This window comes from Octopus bimaculoides, chromosome 4 (genome assembly GCF_046866305.1).
Source record: "Octopus bimaculoides isolate indiv1 chromosome 4, ASM4686630v1, whole genome shotgun sequence".
Taxonomy (NCBI): Eukaryota; Metazoa; Mollusca; class Cephalopoda; order Octopoda; family Octopodidae; genus Octopus; species Octopus bimaculoides.
In genome coordinates this window covers 20470857-20495193 of record NC_142931.1, presented here as the reverse complement: position 1 = coordinate 20495193, position 24337 = coordinate 20470857, and the positions used below count along the sequence as shown (strand labels likewise).

The window sequence follows — 24337 nt, the reverse complement described above, 5'->3', positions numbered from 1 at the left end:
GTTCAAACTAGCCAGATCTGGTCTCTCTCACCAACCCTACAATATTATTTTAAAAATTAACAGCTACCTCATCAAAATCTCATAGCTACAAGATAATGCACAATTAGTTCAAAACAATGTGGATGAAAAAGCATTGATTTTGGCAGAATAATGTGAACACTAAAAGGTTAAGGTAATATTTCTCCATGATCAGACATGTTTTTCCAGTTTCTTTTAAAAAACGATACTGGTATTTTTCTTTTTATTCTTTTACTGGTTTTAGTTTTGGACTCTGGCCATACTGGAGTACTACCTTCAAGGGTTTTAGTCAATCTAATCATCCTCAGTGCAGTACTTATTTTATCAGTTCCTATTTATCAATTTACTAGGTTACATTGTTTACATAAATTCACAGTAATGCTACTCTGAGTTTTGGCATGGTTTCTATGGCTGGATGTCCTTCCTAATGCCAACCATTTTACTGAGTGTACTGAGTGCTTTTATGGGGCACTGGCACTTTTACACGGCACCAGTACGGGTGCTTTTTACATGGTACCAGTACCCATGAGCCTGCAATATCAGGATCACTCAGCTGAAGGGGGATGTAAGGAACATGGCTGTATGCAAGGACAGCCATGATTTTGCTTACTTTGACATGTCTTCTGAAGTACAGCAAACCGTGTGTGTGTGTGTGTGTGTGTGTGTGTGTATAATATATAATTATATATATATATATATATATATATATATATATATATATATATAAAATAATAAATCTGTATATAGAATATGTATAAGCAATTCATTTGTTTATCTATATTTTTTCATTCTAATTAGACAAAAGGAGCAAAACTAGTGAGAGCATAGACTATATATAATTCCATTGTGTTTGGATATTGTGTAAATTTTAATTGGCTAAGTGATCTAAGAAGTAGTTGATTGTGTCTGAAAATAACTGCAATATACAAAGTTAAGGAAAACAGTGTCTGACTAATGTTTCTAAATTGGTGTGTACACTTATTTGTGTCAAAAAGTTTCCTGCTAGATGTGTTAACCTTCCTTCACAGTTCTGTGCCAAGCACCGTGTAATCTGTAAGTATTTGCTTGCACGTGTGAGCGTGTGTTTGTGATGAGAGAGAGAGAGAGAGAGAGAGAGAGAGAGATTGGTATGGGCAATCCCTTTTATGAAGAATATTTAGCCAGCAAAGTAGATTAAAAGAAACAATACTCTGTGTAATATTGAAATACTATTTGTTCCCTGGATGGATTATAATACTTGGCTACTCAAACATTTCAAACAGACGTCATATTTAATAACTTTAAAGACTAGTAAACAATAAAATAAGAATTACTTTCAGCTTTCTTTTAAACATTCTATTTCTTATTGCTCCTTTCATGTTTATTATTATTATTATTATTATTATTATTATTATTATTATTATTATTATTATGGCAGTGAATTAGCAGAAGTTTTAGCATGCTGGACATAATGCTTAGTGGTATTTTATCTGGCTTTTTTCTGAGCTCAAATTCCATCCTTTTGGTGCTGTTAAAATAAGCATCAGTCAAATACTCGAGTTGACCTAATTGACTTCTCACTCACCTCAAAAACTGCTAACCCTGTACCAACATTAGGAACCATTATTATCTATTTATTCATTATATCTTTCTCCGTTTTCTTCCTCTGTTTAGACGAACTTTCCTACCTTTTCGGACAAAACCTTTTGCAACCTTCGTCCTGTCTTTGTCCTTATATGTTTTTTATTGATATTAGCCCTTGTGGCCAATAAAACGAATTAATTATTATTATTATTTATTTATCATAGTCCTCCAGGCAATCACAGAGGAGTTCAAGACAGGTTGCCCCTGGGAGCTCCTCTATGCTGATGACCTTGCCCTAATTGCGGAGTCACTATCAGAACTAGAGGAGAAGTTTCAGGTGTGGAAGCAAGGTCTAGAACTGAAGGGCCTTAGAGTCAACCTAGCTAAAACCAAAATCCTAATAAGTAGGAAGGTAGATAAAACACAAACCCCTTCAGGTAGATGGCCCTGCTCAGTATGTAGAAAAGGAGTAGGTAGTAACTCTATAAGCTGTACCCGGTGCAAGCTATGGACACATAAGAGGTGCAGCAACATCAAAGGCAGGTTAACTAGCAAGTTAGTTTTTGTTTGTGGCAGATGTTCAGGTGCAATAAAGACTGTAAACAAACAGGAAACAACTTCTATCTCATTCCAGGGTGAAAAACTAGAGGTAGTCGATAGCTTCCGCTATCTGGGCGACCAAGTTAGTAGTGGGGGTGGGTGCGCTGAAAGTGTAGCTGCTAGAATAAGAATAGCCTGGGCAAAGTTTAGAGAGCTCTTACCCCTGCTGGCGACAAAGGGACTCTCACTCAGAGTAAAAGGCAGACTGTATGACGCATGCGTACGAACAGCCATGCTACATGGCAGTGAAACATGGGCTGTAACTGCTGAGGACATACGTAAGCTCGCAAGGAATGAAGCCAGTATGCTCCATTGAATGTGTAATGTCAATGTGAATACCCGTCAGAGTGTAAGTATCTTGAGAGAAAAGCTGAACATTAGAAGCATCAGTTGTGGCGTGCAAGAGAGACGATTGCGCTGGTATGGACATGTGGTGAGAATGGATGAGGATAGCTGCGTGAAAAAGTGCCACACCCTAACAGTTGAGGGAACCCGTGGAAGAGGTAGGCCCAGGAAGACCTGGGCTGAGGTGGTGAGGCAAGACCTTCGTACATTGGGCCTCACCGAGGCGATGACTACTGACCGAGACCTTTGGAAATGTGCTGTGCGTGAGAAGACCCGGCAAGCCAAGTAAGATCGTTGCCAGTGCCCCTGGACTGGTTCTTGTGCGGGTGGCACATGAGATGCACCATTTTGAGCGTGGCCGTTGCCAGTACCGCCTGACTGGCTCCCGTAGGATTTTCGAGCGAGATCGTTGCCAGTGCCCCTGGACTGGCTTGTGCGGGTGGCACATAAAAGACACCATTTCGAGCGTGGCCGTTTTCGTGCGGGTGACACGTAAAAGCACCCACTACACTCTCTGAGTGGTTGGCGTTAGGAAGGGCATCCAGCTGAAGAAACTCTGCCAAATTAGACTGGAGCCTGGTGTTGCCATCTGGTTTCACCAGTCCTCAGTCAAATCGTCCAACCCATGCTAGCATGGAAAGCGGACGTTAAACGATGATGATGATGATGATGATTAAGGCAGTGAGCTGGCAGAATCATTAGAATGCCAGGCGAAATGTTTAGTAGTATTTCGTCTGTCACTACGTTTAGAGTTCAAATTCTGCCGAGGTCAACTTTGCCTTTCATCCATTTGGGGTCGATAAATCAAGTACTAGTTGAGTACTGGAGTCAATATAATTGATTCTACCCCTCCTCCAAATTTCAGGCCTTGTGCCTATAGTAGAAAGGGTTGTTATTATTATTATTATTATTATTATTATTAAGGCGGTGAGCTGGCAGAATCTTTAGCATGCTGGGCTTAGTGGTATTTCATCTGCCTTCACATTCTGAGTTCAAATTCTGCCAAGGTCGACTTTGCCTTTCATCCTTTCGGAATTGATAAATTAAGTACAAGTGAAACACTGGGGTTGATGCAATCGACTAGTACCCTCCTCCAAATGGCTGCCTTTGTGGCAAAATTTGAAACCATTATTATTATTATTATTACTATTTACATTCTTTCTGCTAGCTACAAAATATATCATACATAGTTAAGTCTTTTGGCCATTGTTGTTTAACCATTGGCATATTTTCCATGAATCTCACAAATGTAGGTTTTTGTTTTAATCATAAAGTTATTAATGATAGTTTGGCACTTTTGTTTAATTTTTTAATCACATGTATCAGGTATTAGAAATAGAGTTGTTGTATAGCCCCACATTGGCCCATGATTGAACAGACCTAGGGTCTGAAACATTGCAATTTCAAAGTACAATAGAATCTCACAGTATGAGGGCCCCATTGTATGAATAATTTGCTGTACGAGCCGAGACCCGTGCGAATTTTTGTCTTGAAGTATGAGCAGAAATCCACAGTACAAGCACACAAACCATCCCATCTTTAAGGTAATTCAGTTAATAAAACCAGTTTATGTATTTCTTTTGCATTCCCTTTTTTATAATTGTCATTTTACTTGTAACTACACCTTTTCTGTTTTAAAACCTATAAAAAATTACTTTTGATTGGTTTTTGGTGGGGCTGGAACGGATTAATTATATTTTAGTTAATTTCAATGGGGAGAATTGATTTGTAAACTGAGTAAATCATAGGACAAGCTTGGTCATGAAACAAATTAAACTCATACTGTGAGTATCTGGAATATTTTCAGAACAAGATTGTTTCTTACTGTAGTTTAAAAGATAATGTTTCAATTTATACTCATATCAAGTAATGATTGAGTTTGGATTAAAATCTAATTCTTTATCTCCATTGTAATAATATTCTTGGCCTTTTTCATTTTAGATCTAAGGACTGAAGATTTACTGTGTTTTTATTTTTATTATCCACTTGTTGTTATTTAGCTCTAGGTCAACTCGGAACCAGAAGACTTTTGATCAGACATTCTAGTCATAACCAGCTTGTCTTTCCAAGCATAGATTATTACAGACTACATTGTACTGTCTGTGGAGAAATAGCTAAAATTTGCCCTGTTTATAATTATACCATATGTTACATATGTATGATATCATATCTTGATACTGTGTGAACTAAGATCCCCGTTGACAGGCCACTGGTATTTATAGTGTTAAACACTTTCGGTATGCAAATTAGGGATTCCTTCATAGAGTAACTGCTGCATTTGTTGAGTATATAAACAGTAGTTGGGCTGTTTGTTTCTCTGGAGACTGTCAGAATGATGTAGAAACCTCTGATGAGAACCCAATAAGGTTTGAAAATCGATTAAGGCTGTTCATTTTTTCAGTCTGCAGAGAAATGGCTAAAATTTGCCTTGTTTATAATTATACTATATTTTACATATATATATGTAATTCCTGACGAAGAATCTAATTTTTATTTCATGAAGAGTTTTTTGTCTTTGGAATTAATTAGACTCTGAAACAATTTGTAGAATGTATATTGGTTCTGTACCAACTTGGATTATGAATTGAATTAAAGATTTCCTTATACTTCATTTACTGCTTTTGCAAATACTGAATATATATTTTCATATATATTCTTTACTTGGACTGTATTGGCGGACTTGGTTTTTTGAAATCTCTTTGAAGGATTTCAGTCATCACCTCTTACATCTATATATATATATATATATATATTTTGTCTGTAGGATATAATTTGAGGGAAATTTGGTTGGTATTTATTGCAAGTTGAGTGACCATGTAGAGGCATCCTTATTTATTTATTTGAACTACAATTGTATATCTGTCTGACTGCCATTTTTGTTCTCTTTCTCTGGTATTTTGATTAAATTCCTGTAACAATTTCCATTAAAAAAAGTTTGTTTACTTGTACTACTGGGGAAGAAAGCTTTACCTGTCCCTGTCTCTCCAACTTTTTTTTGTGTGTGCGTCTAAGTCTGTTTCAACTGTGTCTACTCACTTACCTGTATGTTCTGACGTAACATCCTGTTTCTGTTTTGGTTTGTAACCAAAGTTTCCAACACTTTTGCTTTCTTCCATAGTAATCCCTGGCCAGTTGCCAATCACCAAGCTCTAGTTGTTGACTTTACTTCAGTAAATATGCATGCTAGTACCACAAAAAGTCTTTGGCATCTGATGGATGTTACGAAGTGAATACTAGTGTATTTGCTAATAGGAGACCATTTAGCTGCAATATTCTACATTTTTTGACATACATACAACTCTACTCCCAGTCTACTCTATAGAAACATGGCTTTTATACCAAGTTAAATCAAGTAGACTTTATATGATTTTTAACCTTTTAATTTTATGCATTTATTTAATGCTCATAATTGCTGCCATGATATATCTCATGATCAGACCTTGAAAGGGAGTATTTCTTTTAAAAGAGTTTTATTGGAGGATTTCATTTTGACATAAATGAAATTCAAATGTTGAAGTGAAGCTAACGGTTTTTGAGTGTTATTGAATGGCTTACAAACATCTTCCATGCTGCAATTGTGATTTAGTTGTTGTTTAGCTTTAAATTAAAGGTGTACAGATGTTCCCATTGTTTCTGCACACTGTTTAGTAATTATTTATAACATAGACACAAGGCCTGAAAATTGTTGTGGAGTGGGTTAATTAGTTGTATCAATCCCAGTACATTATTTTGACTCTGAAAAGATAAAGGGCAAAGTTAACCCAATTGGGATTGAACTCAGAATGTCAGGAGCCAGAATAGATATTGCAAAACATTTTATTCCACAGCTCTTAATCTCATAGACCATTTAATAATTATAATAGTAATAATCATTGGTGCTCATTACAATTCTTATGGATAATCCATATTAGCTTAAATCCTTTTTCTTATGTGTATTTTAAGAAATATTTTAAAACCATTTTATCTTTAAGTGAAATTTCGCTACATTTTATGTTTCAGGCCGAACTGGACCAGTATTGTATGGCTTTTAAAGCCAGCAACCTTGATATTTCACCAATTCAGTATATCCGCAGATGGAAGTAAGTAGTACCTTTTTAAAAAAAAAAAAAAAAAAAAAATATCAACTTTTGTTTTATTATTACATCTGGAATAGCCGATCTTAAAAGCAGGTGATATAACAATTAAATTTAATCTAATGTCTTTATTGTATACAGTGCTCAGGTGCACTGCAACTCATCAGGAAAAGTAACCAAAATTGCATGAACAATACATAGAATATGCACAGGAACTTTGAAAAAGTCTCTGAAAAAAAGAGGTGGGGGAAGAAGAAATGTGTGGTGGGGCACTAGGGGTACTGTTGGCAAATTTCAGGAAGCATGGAAGTTTTAAAGGATGTAGTGTTTCGACAGCTAGTAGTTTATTCCTTAGTTCAGCAATTCTGAGCGTGAAAGATTATTTCTTTTACTTTCAGGTAGTTCATTTGTTAATTATATAATTTTGGCCTTATTAATGTCATCAAAATTGAGGCTGTTCATTAGGGTTAGTGGTGGTCTACAAGGCCTAGATTTTTACTTTTCTTTTTTAAGGTGATACAAGTTTGTGAAAGAGTCTTATCTGATTCTATGTATTTCTTAAACATTGTTAGCTTAGAAACAAACAAAAAAAAAAACGTGGACGTGATGTGAAATTGCCATCATCACTTGGGCCAGACAAAGCTTGAGGCAGATTTTCTATGACCAGATGCCCTTCCTGTCACTAACTCTTACCTGTTTCCAAATAAGGTAATATTTCCCCATGGCTAGGCATGTTTTTGCTGAATATAGGAAATGAATGACATTCATTTACAACAATCATGCAATGTCAAAAGAAGGAGAGAGAGAGACGCACGCACACGACAGGCTTCTTTTAGTTTTTGCCTACCAAAGCTACTCACAAGGCTTTGGTTGGTCTGGGGCTATAGCATAAGGTACTTGCACATGGACTGAACCTAAATCCATGTAATTTGGAAGCAAACTTCTTTCACAATATCCTTTATCTTTTTCTGGTTCCAGCTGGAGGATGAGGCTATGCTCGAGCATTGCCATTTTATATATATATAAAAAAAAATACTTGCTAAAAGATAAGATAGTGCATTCACAGCAGGACTGTCATCTAAATTTGCCTTCTTTTAACAGACTAAAATTCTAGTTTGGTCTTTTTTGTAGAATTTTTTTTTTAAAGAAGTTTTGCTATCTTTATTTCCAGTGGAATTATTATTATTTTTTATATATAAAATCTAGTTTTGAAGAAATAATAGCTTTATTATTGCACTGCGCAGGAGTGGCTGTGTGGTAAGTAGCTTGCTTACCAATCACATGGTTCTGGGTTCAGTCCCACTGCATGGCACCTTGGGCAAGTGTTTTCTACTATAGCCTCGGGTCGACCAAAGCCTTGTGAGTGGATTTGGTAGACGGAAACTGAAAGAAGCCTGTCGTATATATGTATGTGTGTGTATGTGTGTGCCAGTGTTTGTCCCCCCAACATCGCTTGACAACCGATGGTGGTGCGTTTACATTCCCATAACTTAGCGGTTCAGCAAAAGAAACCGTTAAAACAAGTACTAGGCTTGCAAAGAATGTCCTGGGGTTGATTTGCTCAACTAAAGGCAGTGCTCCAGCATGGTCATAGTCAAATGACTGAAACAAGTAAAAGAGTATATTCAAAATACCAGTTTTGACCGATCAAAAAACCATAAAAAGATAAACGAATTAAGAATACTTGTACTGTATGCAGCTTATGACAGCAATTTCATGTTATACATTGTTACTCCATAGTTGAACTTTCTGCTCTGCTGGCTACATTATTGATGATGCCATGTCAGTATTGCAAAGTTAAGTGAAATAAGCAGCATTAGGACTGAGAAGAAAGAAAGAAGTAGCAATAGGGCCGACAAGAAAAAAATAAGGAAGAGACTTGTTCAAATCTAACATGCTTTTGAGAAATGATTTTATGTCAGTTTAGCTTGGAATCACCCAACTGCTGCAAAAATAAGGGAAAATTATATTTAAACCACATCTTTTATATCCTGACTGTAATTCCTAAAAAAACAAACTGATTTATAAAATGTTATGCTCCTCTCTATTACATTTTACATAATCAAAATATTATTTTCTGAGTCTTCTGTCATTAAATGATATATAGTTGTTATATATGTTTATAAATATTGATTTCTTCTGGTAAGGCATGAGAGCAATTGTTACTGGGAAGTGTATATAAGCAACTAAAGGTACTTGCAGTTGTTTTATGGTTCCCAGACAGATGACAAAGTCAAACCAAGGTTGATTTGAATTCTGAAAGTTGAGATAGAAGACAAAACACTGTCAGGCATTTAGCTTCTTTTTTATATATTGATTTTCATTTCTTATGACCAAAGATTTTAGAAAATCACCTTTTATGGTGCTGGCATAACAGTATGGTTAAAAAGCATGCTTTGTAACCATACAGTTTTGGGTTCAGTTCCACTGTGTGACACCTTGGACAAGTGTCTTCTACCATAGCCCAAGGCTGATAAATACCTTGTGAGTGGATTTGATAGATGGAAACTGTGTGGAAGTCCATTGTGTGTGTGTGTGTTTTTGTGTTCCCTTCACTGCTTGACAACTGGTGTTGGTTTGTTTACATCCTTATAACTCAGGGATTAGTGAAAGAGACTGATGGAATAAGTAGCACACTACAAAACGAAGTACTGGAGTCAATTTGTTTGACTAAACCCTTCAAGGCTGCAATCCAATCACTGAAGCAAGTAAAAGGAAAAAAGATTATAATATTTTAGTGCATTAATTTGTTTCTCCTTTAAGTTAATGTTTTCCTTTACACATATTCTACAATCCCTCCCCCCACACAATTAGCGCGGGGGGGGGGGGAGTATTTCAATGGAATGATGACGTCTATGGTGACAGCAGGGTAACTAGCTTCTTAAAAAAATAAAGAGGAGCAAACTGCATTGTCCTCTTCTTCAGAGCTGTCACCTATTTTAAACAGCGATGACAAGTTTTATACTAAGTCCCTCTTGTTAAGTGTGAAGGAGCCAAGTTTCTCTGTAGACACATTTAGATCACTCTATGCTCCAGAGAACAAAACAGTTTTACACAAAAAAATGAATTGTTGCCATATTGAGTGCACTGCTTTATACATTGGCAAACATGTGCCAACACATTTTTGGAAGGAATTAAACTTATCTTTTCACATTGATGCTATGTAATAAATCCACATATGATTTCGTTGGTCGTGTAAGGAGTAGATTAGCATGGCAGACTAAGTGTGTATGCGTGTGTGTGTGTGTATGCAGTGATGCAGACATAGGTCACTGTGACTTTTCTAGTGGGAGTGGTGCATCTGAGAGAAGCCAAATAGTGGTAGTGTGGGTAAGGTAAGGTCAGGTGGTGGGGTGGGTGTTGGTTGGTGAGGTTCAAATAAGATAATTTTGTATTAGGCCAGTTTTGTATAATTATATACATACATGCATACATGAACATAGGTATTCACATAAAATACATATATGTACACACACACACACACACACACGTCTGTGTGTGTATATATGTATGTATTTACAGATATAAACACAAGAATAAACCGAATTCCATGTATATATACAAATGCATCTCTACACATACATATAGACATAAATGTACACATATGTTTGTTTGTGTGTGTGTTTGTGTGTGTGTATATATATATATATATATTCGTGTGTGTAAGTGTATTGCCACGCACACACACACATGTAGCTGTATGGCTAAGAAGTTAGTTTCACAGCCTAATGGTTTGGGGTTCAGTCCTACTGTACAGCATCTTGGGCAATTGTCTTCTATAGCTCTGGGCCAATCATAGGTTTATGAGTGGACTTGGCAAAACAGGAACTATAAAAGGCTTGTCCTGCATACATACACACACATATATATGTGTGTGTTGATGTCTCCTTGTGTTGATATTGCATGGTAATTGTAAACAAACATCATTATGCAAGCATTTGTTTGCAATCTTCCATGAAAACATGTTTGGTTATTGTGCTGTTCATATTTGAAGAGCTAGGAGAAAAATCTACTTGCTTGAAAACAGGTAAAGGATGGTGATGAGAAGAGCAACTGGCTGTTGAAAAAAAATCTGCCACCAAATTTTGTCTGAGCCATGCAAGCATGGAAAAGCAAAAGCATATGCTGAAATAATGTTACTGATATTTTTTTGCGCACACACACACACACACACACACAGACACACACACCACTCATATGCATGACTGCAGTATGGATAAGAAGTTGGCTTACCAACCACATGATTCCAGGTTCACTGCATGGAACCTTGGGCAAGTGTCTTCCATCATAGCCCTAGACTGACCAAAGCCTTTTGAATGAATTTGGTAGATGGAAAATGAAAAAACCTTGCAGTATATGTGTGAATGCTTCTTTTGACATCATGTGATGTCTCACCATCACACAAGCAGTCATTCATTTCTAGTATTCTGTGAAAGCATGTCTGGCCATGGTTAAATATTACCTTGCTTGGAAACGGATGAGGGTTGGTGATAGGAAGGGCATCCATCTGTAGAAAATCTTCCTCAATAAACTCTGTCATGCAAATATGGAAAATGTGGATGTTAAAACAATGATGATGTATGTGTGTATACACATACACGCATACACATAAATATTCATGCCAGATCTTCATGTACACACTTACCAAGATGCCTTTTGTTTTAAAGACAGTAGGGAGTGACTTGAGTGAAGATTTCTTGCTATTTCTAGTGGATTGATCATCTTAATAGAGGCTCCCTTATTTGCTCAGATTAATTTTTGTTAGCTTTTTTTTTTACCAGTTTTAAACCTGCCAATGATTCACGTGAAGGCAATGAGTGTAGATTCTTTGTAATCACTACTTGAACATTAAAATCTTTTATGGTCCCCCACTGGCCTTATGGATTGTATGATATTCAGCCTTGTACTTTAAAACATGTCAGTACATGCTTGTGTATTTATAATGCTTATAATACTGTCTCCTGAAATAGTGTGATGTGTTAAAGACATTTCTGAATTCTGACAAAGACTTGAAAACATATATCCCCCACCCCAACACCTGTGTAAGTTTCAGCCTTGTTTGGCATGGCTGCCCCCAACTAAACTTTGGTTGCTGACTATTGAAGGAAATGGCTGCATTGTAACCATGTGATTTCAGGTTCAGTTCCACTGCATGGCTTCTTAGGCAAGTGTCTTCTACTATAAATCTGGAGCCGACAATTGCTTTATGTGTGAATTTAGTTGATGGAAACTGTGTGGAAGCCTGTTGAGCGTGAGCGTGTGTGTGTGTGTGTGTGTGTGTGTGTGTGTGTATAATATATAATCATTATTTAACATTAGCTTTCCATGCTGGCATGGGTTGGATGGTTTGAAATGGAGCTGGCTAGCAGGGAGCTGTTCAGACTACAATTGTCTGTTGTGGCATGGTTTCTATGGCTGGATGCCCTTTCTAATGTCAACCACTTAACAGTGTGTGCTGGGTACTTTTTATGTGGCACCGATATATCATCATCATTTAGTGTCTGCTTTCCATGCTGGCATGGGTTGGACGGTTTGACTTAAATTGGTAAGCTGGAGAGCTGCTGGTTTCTACAGCTGAATACCCTTCCTAACACCAACCACTCCACTTTTAAGTGGTTGCCATTAGTAAGGGCATCCAGCCATAGAAACCATGTCACAACAGACATTTGGAGTCTGGACAGCTCCCTGCTAACCAGCTCCGTGTCAGACCGTCCAACTCATACCAGCATATATAAATATACAAAACAAGTACACTCTGTAAATTGATTGGCATTAAAAACTATGTTAAAGCAGATATTGGAGCTTGGCAGAGACCTCTGGCTCACCATCTCCTGTCAAACTGTCCAATCCATACCAGCAAAGAGAACAGATGTAAAATGGTGATAATGATGATTGTATGTGTGTATTGGTGTTGGTCCACAACCACCACTTGACAACTGCTGTTGGTTTGTTTATGTCTCCATGGTTTAGTGATTCAGCAAAAGAAACTGATAGAATATGTATTAGATTTTTAAAAAATAAGTACTGGGGACAATTTGTTTGACTAAACCATTCAAGGAGATACCCAGCCTGGTTGCTGTCCAATGACTAAAACCAAAAATAAATTATTTAATAATTAGTGAAAATTATAATTTAATTAGCTATCCAAGCATAACACTAATTGCCCAATATCAGACTTATTTTCATCCTATCTGCTACCCTGCATCTCTTCATTCTTGATACTTACATCCAAACACACACACATATACAGCTCATGTAGAAGTCATAAGTGATTGTTATTTAGTCTGCTAATATTTTATTCTTATAACAAATTTTCTAATAGTAATTTCCTTATTGCATTAGTAGAGGCACTAGTGCAGAAATTGTCGTAGGAAATTAGATAATTAATGAAACGATGTTTGCTCTTATTTATAGCATAATGGAATACTTCCATAATTTTTCCTTGATAAGTTTTATTTAGATGGAATGTTGGTTCAGAAGTTAAGAGGAGTACTGAAGCTGAAATCTGCTTCTGGTGATTATATAATAATCTATGCATTTTTTGGTTTAATTGTATTTAGGCAAGGGGTTATATGACCCTTTTAAAGGAGTGTCAGAAAAAGATATTGAAACCAGAGGTTTGTTGCAATCAGTGGTGAATTAAAGTTGGGACCACAGCTCCAAATATTGTTCTTGCTATTGTGGTCTCTGTGAGGGATGAGCATCAATCAATCATCAAAAAAGAAAATAGATACCATGACTATTTCACAGTTGAGGGGCTGGCTGCCAATTGTCATCCATTTTATGAAAACCTTTGCATCAATGATTCAGATAATTCACTTTGAGACACCATTATCCATTACTGTGATGTTAGGGTGTTTGATTGCTGACTACTATGAGAATTATTAAAAGGTTCCAATAATACAACATCCCATTGGTGCTACCATTGAAAAACTGATATCAAAACAGTATATTCAAATTTGAACAAACATCCTACATTTGTTTGTAAGAAAAATGGCATTTAAAAACATTTATAAGAAGAATGTAATTATTTGCTGTTTTTTTCCAAGTGAAATTATATTATAGATGAATCAAACATTTTGTTTATAGAAACCATGCATTAACGTGCTATTGCTGTGAAGTTATGGGATTATATTGTTGATATGAGTATAATGTCTCTCAAAATTACACAAAGAATAGCATATTTTTAAAATCTAAAATAGTAAAATCCATCTCGATGCTTTCAGCAAATTTCTCAATAAATTAATAAAAAATAAAGTAAAACCAACTATTACATGAAACACAGAAATTCACTTTATATGTAAACTGAAAAAATTAGAATTTTTAGTTTCTTGCTTACAGATCTCTAGTGAAATCTCTACACTGAATCTGATGGACTATATTCTTCCTAAGCTGGTAGTCCAATGCCTTATCTGCAATAGTTACATGTCCTCCACAGTTCATTTTCCTTGCATGATCATGATCATTCATTTCTTTTGCTTTATATTCCTTTTTATCAAATAGTCAAACCCATGCTAACATGGACATGAATATCAAATAACAATGATGATATTAGAATAAGATATCAATGCCTTTAGAATGAATTGCAGCCATCTGTGCTATCTGTTGCTTATGAATGCATCTTTTTGTTGTGAATACCATTTATTTATGAGATACATTGGAATCTGCTCATTATAACCATGGTTAATGTTATCAACCACTTATTGCTTCCAAAATTAGTGACATTATTTGTCAGTTATTGTTATCCAAAAAGGCTTTGTCCCATCCACAGTAGACACAATATGCAGCCTCTATTGTATATTTACTTTTTTAACTCTTAGAAGATACTCAAAATAAAATTTTGTATCTTTCAAAAATTTCTTTGTTATTTACATTATTTCACCCACTTCCACATATGCTATTATTTTTTATGGGACTTAGAAGTGGAAAGCCTTATAACCCTTTCCAGGTCCTCTGAGAGGGGTAGGATGAAATGTAGCATGCATGATCCTTTTCAGAGCCTCTAAGAGTGGCCAAAAGAAATTATCCTCAAAATCAGAAACCCTGCTAAAATGCTTGAAATAGAGTACACTCCATTCAAAGTACCCAAGGCCAAGTGGTGGCATTTAACTGAGTGATAGCTTCAGTCCTCCACCTAAGAATAGATGGGTTCCTGCACTGTTCTATCGATCAAATTTCATTTACTAGGCTTTAGTTGATCTGTGGGGTTTTTTTTCAAATCACTTTCATTTTTTAGTAAGTACTATGTTTTGTATTTCATAATAATTGATTTTTCAATCAAACTGATTAATTTTTAATATTTGACCGTAATTCATTATTTCAGTATTATTTTATCAAGTATTTTTTCTTCTGTAAAAATTCATGTCTAACTTTACATATTTTGTCTCTCCAATAGAGCCTATACAAAGATCTCTGTAGGCCCTGCTCAGTATGGTGGTGGTGGAACCAAGACTATTGGGTAAGTTTTTCATTAAATTATTGTCTTCAGCTTTTTGTTATCATATTCGAACGACTGACTCCTGTGCAGGTGGCACGTAAAAAACACCATTTGGAGCGTGGCCGTTGCCAGTACCGCCTGACTGGCCCTCGTGCCAGTGGCATGTAAAAGCACCCACTACACTCTCGGAGTGGTTGGCATTAGGAAGGGCATCCAGCTGTAGAAACTCTGCCAAATCAGATTGGAGCCTGGTGTAGCCATCTGGTTCACCAGTCCTCAGTCAAATCGTCCAACCCATGCTAGCATGGAAAGCGGATGTTAAACGATGATGATTTGATGGCATATAGAACACATTTATAAAAAAAAAAATGTTTCACTAAATCCTGTATACAAAGTTGGGCCTAAACTAAAACTGAATATGAGCTGCTGAAATTGGGGTGTGTTTACTATGTCTATGTGTCTTTTATGCTGTCAAATACAGTAATTTTAGTGTTCACGTTTTCTTGATAAAGTTGTATGTTTAGAATGAATTAATTCTGGCCTTACCAGCTCCTGTTAGACTGCTCAACCCATGCTAGCATGGAAAACAGATGTTAAATGACAATGATGATGTAATCATTATAAACTTTCTTACAACAACTAGAAACCTCATCTATTTTTAAACGTTTCTTTTCTCTATTGACAAATTCTCCATGCATAGTCAAGCAAGTCGTGTAAAAAGTGTACCAGTTGATGTAAATAAATTTATAAGACTTTCCGTTCTACTCTAGAATGGACAAACAAGACTAACACTAAAATGTCCTGAGAACTTCTTCCTTGTTTTTGCTAATATCAATGACTCATATTCCAACCTTGACCATATCTTCCATTTCCTACTAATCTTCAGATGTTGAATTTTGTCTCTCTGCCTCTTTTAAGATCAAAATATCTCACTCACTATATTATTATTATTTTTTTGCTCAAGGTACATTTTCTGTTTCAACTTTTCTTTTTGCTCTCTTCCCATTACTCTTGTTTTAATTGCGCATTAACTCTTTTTGATACCAACTTGTCTAGGACCATTTCCGGTTTTCTGTGATGCAAAACCTCTTGTTTAACACATCCTGATTTTAATTAAAACCTTGTATAATTTTATGTGTGACCTAACAAAACTAGTTAGTTATTTAGCATATTTAACATATACAATATACTGTTGTACCCACTGATGTTATGTATTTATATCTTGGTAGAATTGGTCTTTGAAGATTAACTAATTTTGCCAGGGACTTGAATAATGATTGGGAGTGTATTTGAACTGTGAACCGTTTAGTTAGCAGTGAAATTTTTACTAGTTGGTCAATTGTGGCTCTCATTTTGTTTTTGCATTCCTGTAATTGAAAATTATTTTGTAATTTAATTAGCCTAATTAGAGATGGTTGTAAATTTAAGTTATAAATGGACTTGGTCAAGTATAGACATGCTGTTGTACATTCAACTTAGCTATTAGTCTATTCTTGTTTCAGGCCATCAACAATTACTGTCCTAGATACTTGATTCCTAACTTAAGTGTTTTGGCAGAATGATTTGTGTACTGAATGAATTACTAATCCAGAAAGACATTGCTTTGAGCCCTTAAGTAAGCCATTGTCAACCTATCACAAATATTTACAATCCCCATTTCAAAAGTTGAATGATTTGCAGATAGTAAAACAGTTTTCTTTCAGCTAATTGTGCAAATGTTTAAATTAGTAAAGACCTTCTAATCTCTGTTAGAAACGTGACATTATAGACCCCTTACCTTCTCCCTAAACCCTATGAACCATATACATAGCCTCATACTCAGATAACATCATGGATACTTCCTCTAACTATTCCCCAGGTATAGCTACACTTCAGCTATCAAATCCTACATCAAATACTTAGACACTGGGTAAGAATAGGCTATAATTATCACCTTCCAAATCCCTTCACTTCTCTCCTAGCAAGTTAAAGACAGTCTCCAAGCACTTGCCAAATATCTCATAAATCACATGCTGCCATCTTAGAGGACACATTAAATAATGTAGTCCTAGATACACTGTTTGTAAAAATAGGATAGAAGTTCATGGTTGGACTGTCATTGATCAGCAGTCAGCTCCATGAGGTTGACCTTTGGCAAAACAACAGCAACACCTTTTCTCTTTTGCTAGCAACACCTAAGGACATCAACTATGACTAAGGATTTTCCTTCAAAACCTTAACAATTGCACCATACTTGGAAGAAGTAGTAAAAAGACTAAAATGATATGCAACTAAACAGTGATTATGGCACATCTAGGAGCTGAATCTTTGGAGTATACCTAGGCATATCTAAGATGGAAATGAATACCAACATCCCCATGTGGCAGGTTTGATAATTGTCAAGTGATTTCTCTCTGCGTGAAACCATTGGTAACCTTCTTACCCATAAATAAAGTGTGTGTGTGTGTGTGTGTGTGTGTGTGTGTGTGCGTGTGCGCATGCTAAATGTCTGTTTGATGTGAATTAAATTCAGTTGTTTGATCAGTTTGTGTGTGTCCTTGCTTTGATATCATTCAATAACTGTAAACAAGTGTTACCATTATGTAAGCGGTGTCCTTCAATTCAGTCTTCCATGAAAACCTATCTGCTTATGAGGAAATGTTACCTTGCCTGGAAACAGATGAGGGTTGGTAACAGGAAGGGCATCTGGCTGTAAAAAATCCTCCAAGTATTCTGTCCAACCCATACAAGCATGGAAAAGTGGACATTAAAAGATGATATTGATTGTGATGATAAACTGCTCAAGGAAACTATAAAACTTTTGTAGTGGATGTCATCTTACAATATAAAACCCCGTAGTCTAACTCCTTTGTCACTCTACCATTTTCTTTCTAAAATTAAATTAATAAAAATACAGAAAATAAAAAGACCAAAATAATTAAAAAGCGAATGAAACAGGAATTATATAATTTAAAACAATTTCAATAATCAAATTGGACAAAAATTTATTTAATTAACCTCAGATTGGATACCAAATTCATGCTTATATTTTGAAACAAAGTAGAAAATATAATTGAGAGTGAACAAATATTGCTTAATTAAATGTTGTCCTTCTAATTATGTTCTCTAATTAATTTAACAATTTTACATCATTATTTTTGTTACAATGAAAAATTCTCAGTGTTTAAATAAAAAAAAATTAAGAGTTCAAACATCAGTACAAAGTCTCCATATTTTTGGGGGAAAGCACAATTAATTAAATTCACAAAGCACTTATTTTATTTAGTTTTTTAACATCAGGTTTCTGTGAATAAACATCATTGGTTATAGATTTTCAGTGTTCCAATCTTTGGTTCATTGCATTATCCAATGACAAGTGGCATGTCTGTGCTTGCTAACTGGGGAGGATGAAATACCACAGGGTATTGGTACTTTTTTTTTTTTTTAGTACAATGATTTATTAGCAATTTCTCACCATTGTGTATATCTTTCGCTGACACACACGCACACACATTGTAGATTGAGAACTAACATAGATAAGCCAGCTTGTTGAGGTTTCATCCAACAGTAGTTCACTATATACATATGTATGTATGTGTTTATGTTTGTCTTCCGCCACTGCTTGACAACTGTCTGTCTGCATCATCATTTAATGTCCATGTTTCATGCTGGCATGGGTTGGACAATTTTACAGGCTCCAATATGTCCAAGGACGTCATCAAGCTCCAATGTCTGCCTTGGCATAATTCTTTTTTTTTTTTTAATTGTTGGATGCCCTTCCTAACTCCAACCACTTTACATCTGGGTCCTTTTTTTTGTGCTTTCTGCAATATAGAGATCACCATGCAGCTTGCAGGACTACGAGCTCTGTGAGAGGTGGGGTGGTGGTGGTCAGCTTCATGCTAGGGAATGAGGGGAATTACTTTGGAGTCAAGGGACAGCACATTCCTACAGAGGGATCTGCATGGCTACTCACATTTAGTTGGAGAAAATGGGTGGGTGAGGGGAAAAAGAGAAAACAATTAGGAGCTGCAAGACATAGATAATGGCAATAAGGCACCCAAAAGTTACCAAGAGGCTTAATGGTCAAGAATTTTGTGCATGGCTCTTACCAAACCAAATCTGTATCAAACATACTTTACTTGATGTCATCAACAACTACAATGCTATTTAATAAAAGTAGACAATATGGATATTATAATAGGAAAGACTGTAGCTAGGGTAAAGAATATAGATATAAAAGACAAGAATGAAGATTGTAATAAATGAGAATATAAATTAAAGGACAGAATGAAGAGTTGAAGGGCAGTGAATGGCTTGTTTAGACATAGTAAATTATAAATAATTTGGAATTTTGAATGATTTAAAGATATCTGCATAGTACAGGCTATTAATAGTTCAGGATTTGCAAGTAAATAAGAAAGAAATTGTTAGCTGAATCAATTGCATTATAGAAAATATGCAACTAAAGTTAGAAGAGTAACAACTTGTTTACTCAAAATAAAAGTGGTCTATAACATAGGACAACAGCTGTCGCCCATTTAAGTGGTTTGAGACCAGACAAGTTAGTGGAGTTCTGGGCTAGCAAATAGAAAGAAGAAAACTACAACACCAACACAGGCATAATATCCAAGCAATCATTAAAGACTATCAAAAGTGTAAGAGACTCTAAGATATAGGTTAAATAAGCCTATGCTAGCTAGGCATTGATGGTGGAAGAAGTTAAGATAGTCAGCTGGAAACAAGCTGGTCTTATAATGTAAAGAATGGGTTATTAATCCATGTGTATTGCTGAATGGTACAGTACTGAGTCAACCTGTTCTACTTTTCAAATTAGAAAACTTTATTGACCTCTAGGTCAGTTACTTCTTTCTCTTAATTTCTGACACAAGATTTAAATGGGAATGTTGTTTGTTACTTGGAGAGGCCTGCTTGAGTTGCCATTATGTGCAGGTATCCTTTAGTGTAGTACACCTATTCTTCTGTGAGAGAAATGCACTGTGGATCAAGTCAGAAATTGCCACTGAAATGCAACTATTAAAGAAGTGATGATTCTTCATTGTCTAAATCAAGCGGTCCTATAATCAAAGGCTTTCTAAATCTGACCATGAAGTTCTTTTTGTTTTTTTTCAGACAGGATATCTAGGATTACATTACCAAATATATCCTTCTTTTTTGAAGAAAGTAGGGTGTAATTTGGGTGAGATTTTGCTGCTGTTTCTTGCAGGTTGAACAACCATATAAAGACAGGCTCCAATATGTCCAAGGACTTCATCAAGCTCCAATAATGTCTACCTTGGCATAATTCTTTTTTTTTTTTAATTGTTGGATGCCCTTCCTAGCCCCAACCACTTTACATCTGGGTCTTTTTTTGTTGAACAACCATATAAAGACAGTCTTATATCATGACTAGATCATGCATGTAAATGACATATTATAGAAAGATGCACTGCCATAGTGTGTGTGTTTGTTTGTTTGTTTGTTTGTTTGTTTGTGCATACATGCTGCTTTCATAAAACTGATGATAGATAAATGTAAACAGAAATGGAACCATTTGTTGATAGGAAATAGCAAATAGGCTGCTGTGTCTCAATAACTCAAGGACTTCTACAAGTAGACAGTCATTTTGTGGTAGGGCTGGGTTTGGGTGAGAAGGAATTAATCACAGTATTACTGCAAGAAGCTGGCAGAGTCACTAGCATGACAGGCAGCATCTTGTTCATTTGTGTATTCTTCATCATCATCATTTAACGTCTGCCTTCCATGCTGGCATGGGTGGGAGTTCAAATTCCCCTGAGGTTGACTTTGCTTTTCATCCTTTAGGGGGCAATAGAATGAGCACCAGTTGAGCACTGGGGTTGATATAATCGACTCCCACTCACCACCCCACCAAAAATTGCTGGCTTTGTGCTAAAATTTGAAACCAATATTACTGCAAGATATAACTGGCTACAAGACTACACGATAAGTCCTCCTTGGAGGCTGAAGCATGAAAAGATTCCGTAATTTGTTAATTGTTAATCAAAATCTACATTAGGAAATCTAAAAGTGTACTAGGTTGTTATATGACAGGACCAGGATATGAGGTTTTAAATTACGAAAAAGTTTGCCTGTGTAAGAGGAAAGAAAAGAGTGAAAGAGACATTCTAAATTCAAAATCATAATTGCCATCAGTATTTTATTATTTTTATCTATAAATATATTATTCTTCCAGGAATCATGAAAAGCATTTAAAGACTCTTATGTCATTATTTCCACCATTTTAAACCAGTTTTCTTTTTTTCTGGTTAGTTCCATAGTAATGGTAGTGGTGATGTAAGAAATATTTTTAATAGTTTTCAATTATTTACCTATGGTATCTTCTAAACTCCCTCTTTTCTCACTGCTGGTTTAATCATCAACATCTTCAATACAGACATATAAGAGACACATTATTATAACAACTTGGACACTGTTTAACACTTGAAAGCCTATTGAATGATTGTTTACTTCTCTCTCTCTCTTCCTCCTTTCTGTTTATCATTCACATTGATAATTATATCCTCGGTTTAGTGTGCACAATCATTACATTCACAAGCCTAGACACACACTCTAAATGCACACACAGATGTGTGTGAACGTATGTGTGTGAACGTATGTGTGTGAACGTATGTGTGTGTCCATCCAACCCATGCCTGCATAGAAAGCAGATGTAAAACGGTGATGAGATGTTATGGTGATATATATGTAACATCATTATCATCACACACACACACACACTGAGTCAATCATGCTATATAGCAAACTCATAATCATATACAACTATGTTCACATGTAGACACACACACACACACACACATTTTCTCCCCCCCCCCTCTCTCTCCCTCTCTCTCTCTCTCTCGTTTATACATATTTTCATTCTAACCAAACAGTAAACTCATAAAACACAATTCACATCTCCTGCTCATAAACCACCTCCATACGCTCATGTTAATGTATTCTGCCAAAAGATCTGTGAGGAATTATAAGGAATTTCTCCTCCACCTGATTTCAATGTAACAGATAACGGCTTTCTTAGTAAAGGTATTGCTGAAGTAAGAATCAGCTTAGTTTTATTAGAGTGGTTATCATTGCATTAGTTGGGCAGATAACATTGTCTGTCTACACTGGTTTTATCATCACCATCACAATCATTGTCGACACTGTTCTCTAACTCTGATAATGGAAGTAACACCACTGCCATAACCACTGCTGCCACCATCATCATCAAAGAGCATACTGTCTTGTGTCAATTTTAAAGAAACCTTCTTAATCACTTGAATTAATATCCAACTTAATGTGATGTAATGAGATATACCGTCTCTAAGTTTTGGACATATTCCATGGATTTAAGGAAGAATTTAATGATGGTGAAGATTGTAATTGGTGAATATTGCTGAAGGGAATCTTTTTTAGTAGCACACAAAAGGGTCTGATAATAAAGCAAAAGAGCCCTTTTTTGTTGATACCTGTGTGTTGAAATATAAAGGCATCTTCAGTGACATATCTTTCAATCATTGAGTTTATATATATATATATATATATATATGGGAGAATTTACAAAAAAAACAACAGACAAGGACAGGTGGTGTAATATATAGATAGATAGATAGATATACCGGAGTTAGCACATATATGCGAAACAAGGTGGAAAAAATAGTATTCGAATGCCAGAGGTAGTGTAATGTGCTTTATTAGTGGTTGCCAAATTAATATTGTTATATTGGTGCAATGTATTGTCCCACGGTGTGTTAAAACATTGACCACATGCTAAATCTCGTCAAATGCCTTCCAGCATGCCAGTCCAGTCAAACCGTCCAACCCATGCCAGCATGGACAATGGATGTTAAATGATGATGAGATATACATACACTTTTATTAACCATGTGGTCTTGGGTTCAATCTCACTGAATGGAGAAGGCAGACAGTAGAAGGTGACGTTATAATCATCGTCATCATTTAAGGTACACTTTTCTATGCATGCATGGGTCAGATGGAATTTGTTGAGGCAGTTTTTTTTACAGCTGGATTCCTGTTGCCAACCTCACCTGTTTTCAGGCAATTATCACATGATGGCTAAGCATTATTACACACATACACACAGTCACATACATATAAGATAGTTTTCTTACAGTTTCCATCTTCCAAATACAATCACAAGGCTTTGGCTGGCCTTGTAGATGACATTTGCCCAAGGAACTCCACAGTAGGACTGAACCCGAGACTACATAGTTGGAAAATAAGCTTCTTAACCACAGAATCACGACTGTACCTATTACCCCCCCCCCCCCCCTCCTCCACACACACACTGGTGCCATGTAAGATGCACCCAGTATACTCTGTAAAGTGGTTGGCATTAGGAAGAGCGTCCAGCTGTAGAAACCATACCAAAACAAATTCTGAAACCTGGTGTGACTCCTGGCCTTGCCAGCTTCTCCCCAAGCCATGCATGGAAACGAACATTAAATGATGTTTATATATATATATATATATATATATATATATATATATATAAATATTTTGTATCTTGGTTGGGGATAGTCCTTTGAAGGCTAAAGTTGAATTTAATAATAGGGAGGTGCAGGAGTGGCTGTGTGGTAAGTAGCTTGCTTACCAACAACATGGTTCTTGGTTCATTCCCACTCCGTGGCACCTTGGACAAGTGTCTTCTACTATAGCCTCGAGCTGACCAAAGCCTTGTGAGTGGATTTGGTAGATGGAAATTGAAAGAAGCCCATCGTATGTATATATATATATATATATATATATATATATATATATATATATATATGTTTATGTGTGTATATTTTTGTCTCTGTTTGTTCCCCCAACATGACTTGACAACCGATAGTGGTGTGGTCCCCGTAAACTTAGTAGTTCGGCAAAAGAGACCGATAGAATAAGTACTAGGCTTACAAAGAATAAGTCTTGGGGCCGATTTGCTCAACTAAAGGTGGTGCTCCAGCATGGCCACAGTCAAAGGACTGAAACAAGTAAAAGAAGGGAAGGGATTGGATAAAGGTTAATGAGATGTTGACCTAACAACAGAAAGTAATGTGGAGAGAATTTTTCAGCTAAACCTGTTGAGCAGGTATTTAGTGAAATGAGTGAGAAAAAAAAAAAAAAGGACAGGAATAGTGTTTGAGAATAAACAGAATTTTGTAAATTTTCACATGGTTGAACGCAATTCTGTTCCAAAACACCTGCCAGACGATAAGCATTGTTTGACAATTAACCAATATTGATTTCCTGCATTGTCTACGTGGGTGTTGCATTTAATAATTAATATTGTTATATTGGTGCA

At 35.9% G+C, this 24337-nt stretch overlaps 1 protein-coding gene across 1 annotated transcript in view; it reads left to right on the top strand.

Moving 5' to 3' along the window:
• Nucleotides 1-24337, top strand: part of LOC106881541 (sec1 family domain-containing protein 1) — a 107110-nt gene that overhangs the window by 66724 nt on the left and 16049 nt on the right. Inside the window, exons 17-18 of the mRNA XM_014931969.3 lie at nucleotides 6526-6605; nucleotides 14995-15057. Coding sequence (XP_014787455.1) covers nucleotides 6526-6605; nucleotides 14995-15057 — 143 coding nt within the window. The remainder of the gene's footprint in view (nucleotides 1-6525; nucleotides 6606-14994; nucleotides 15058-24337) is intronic.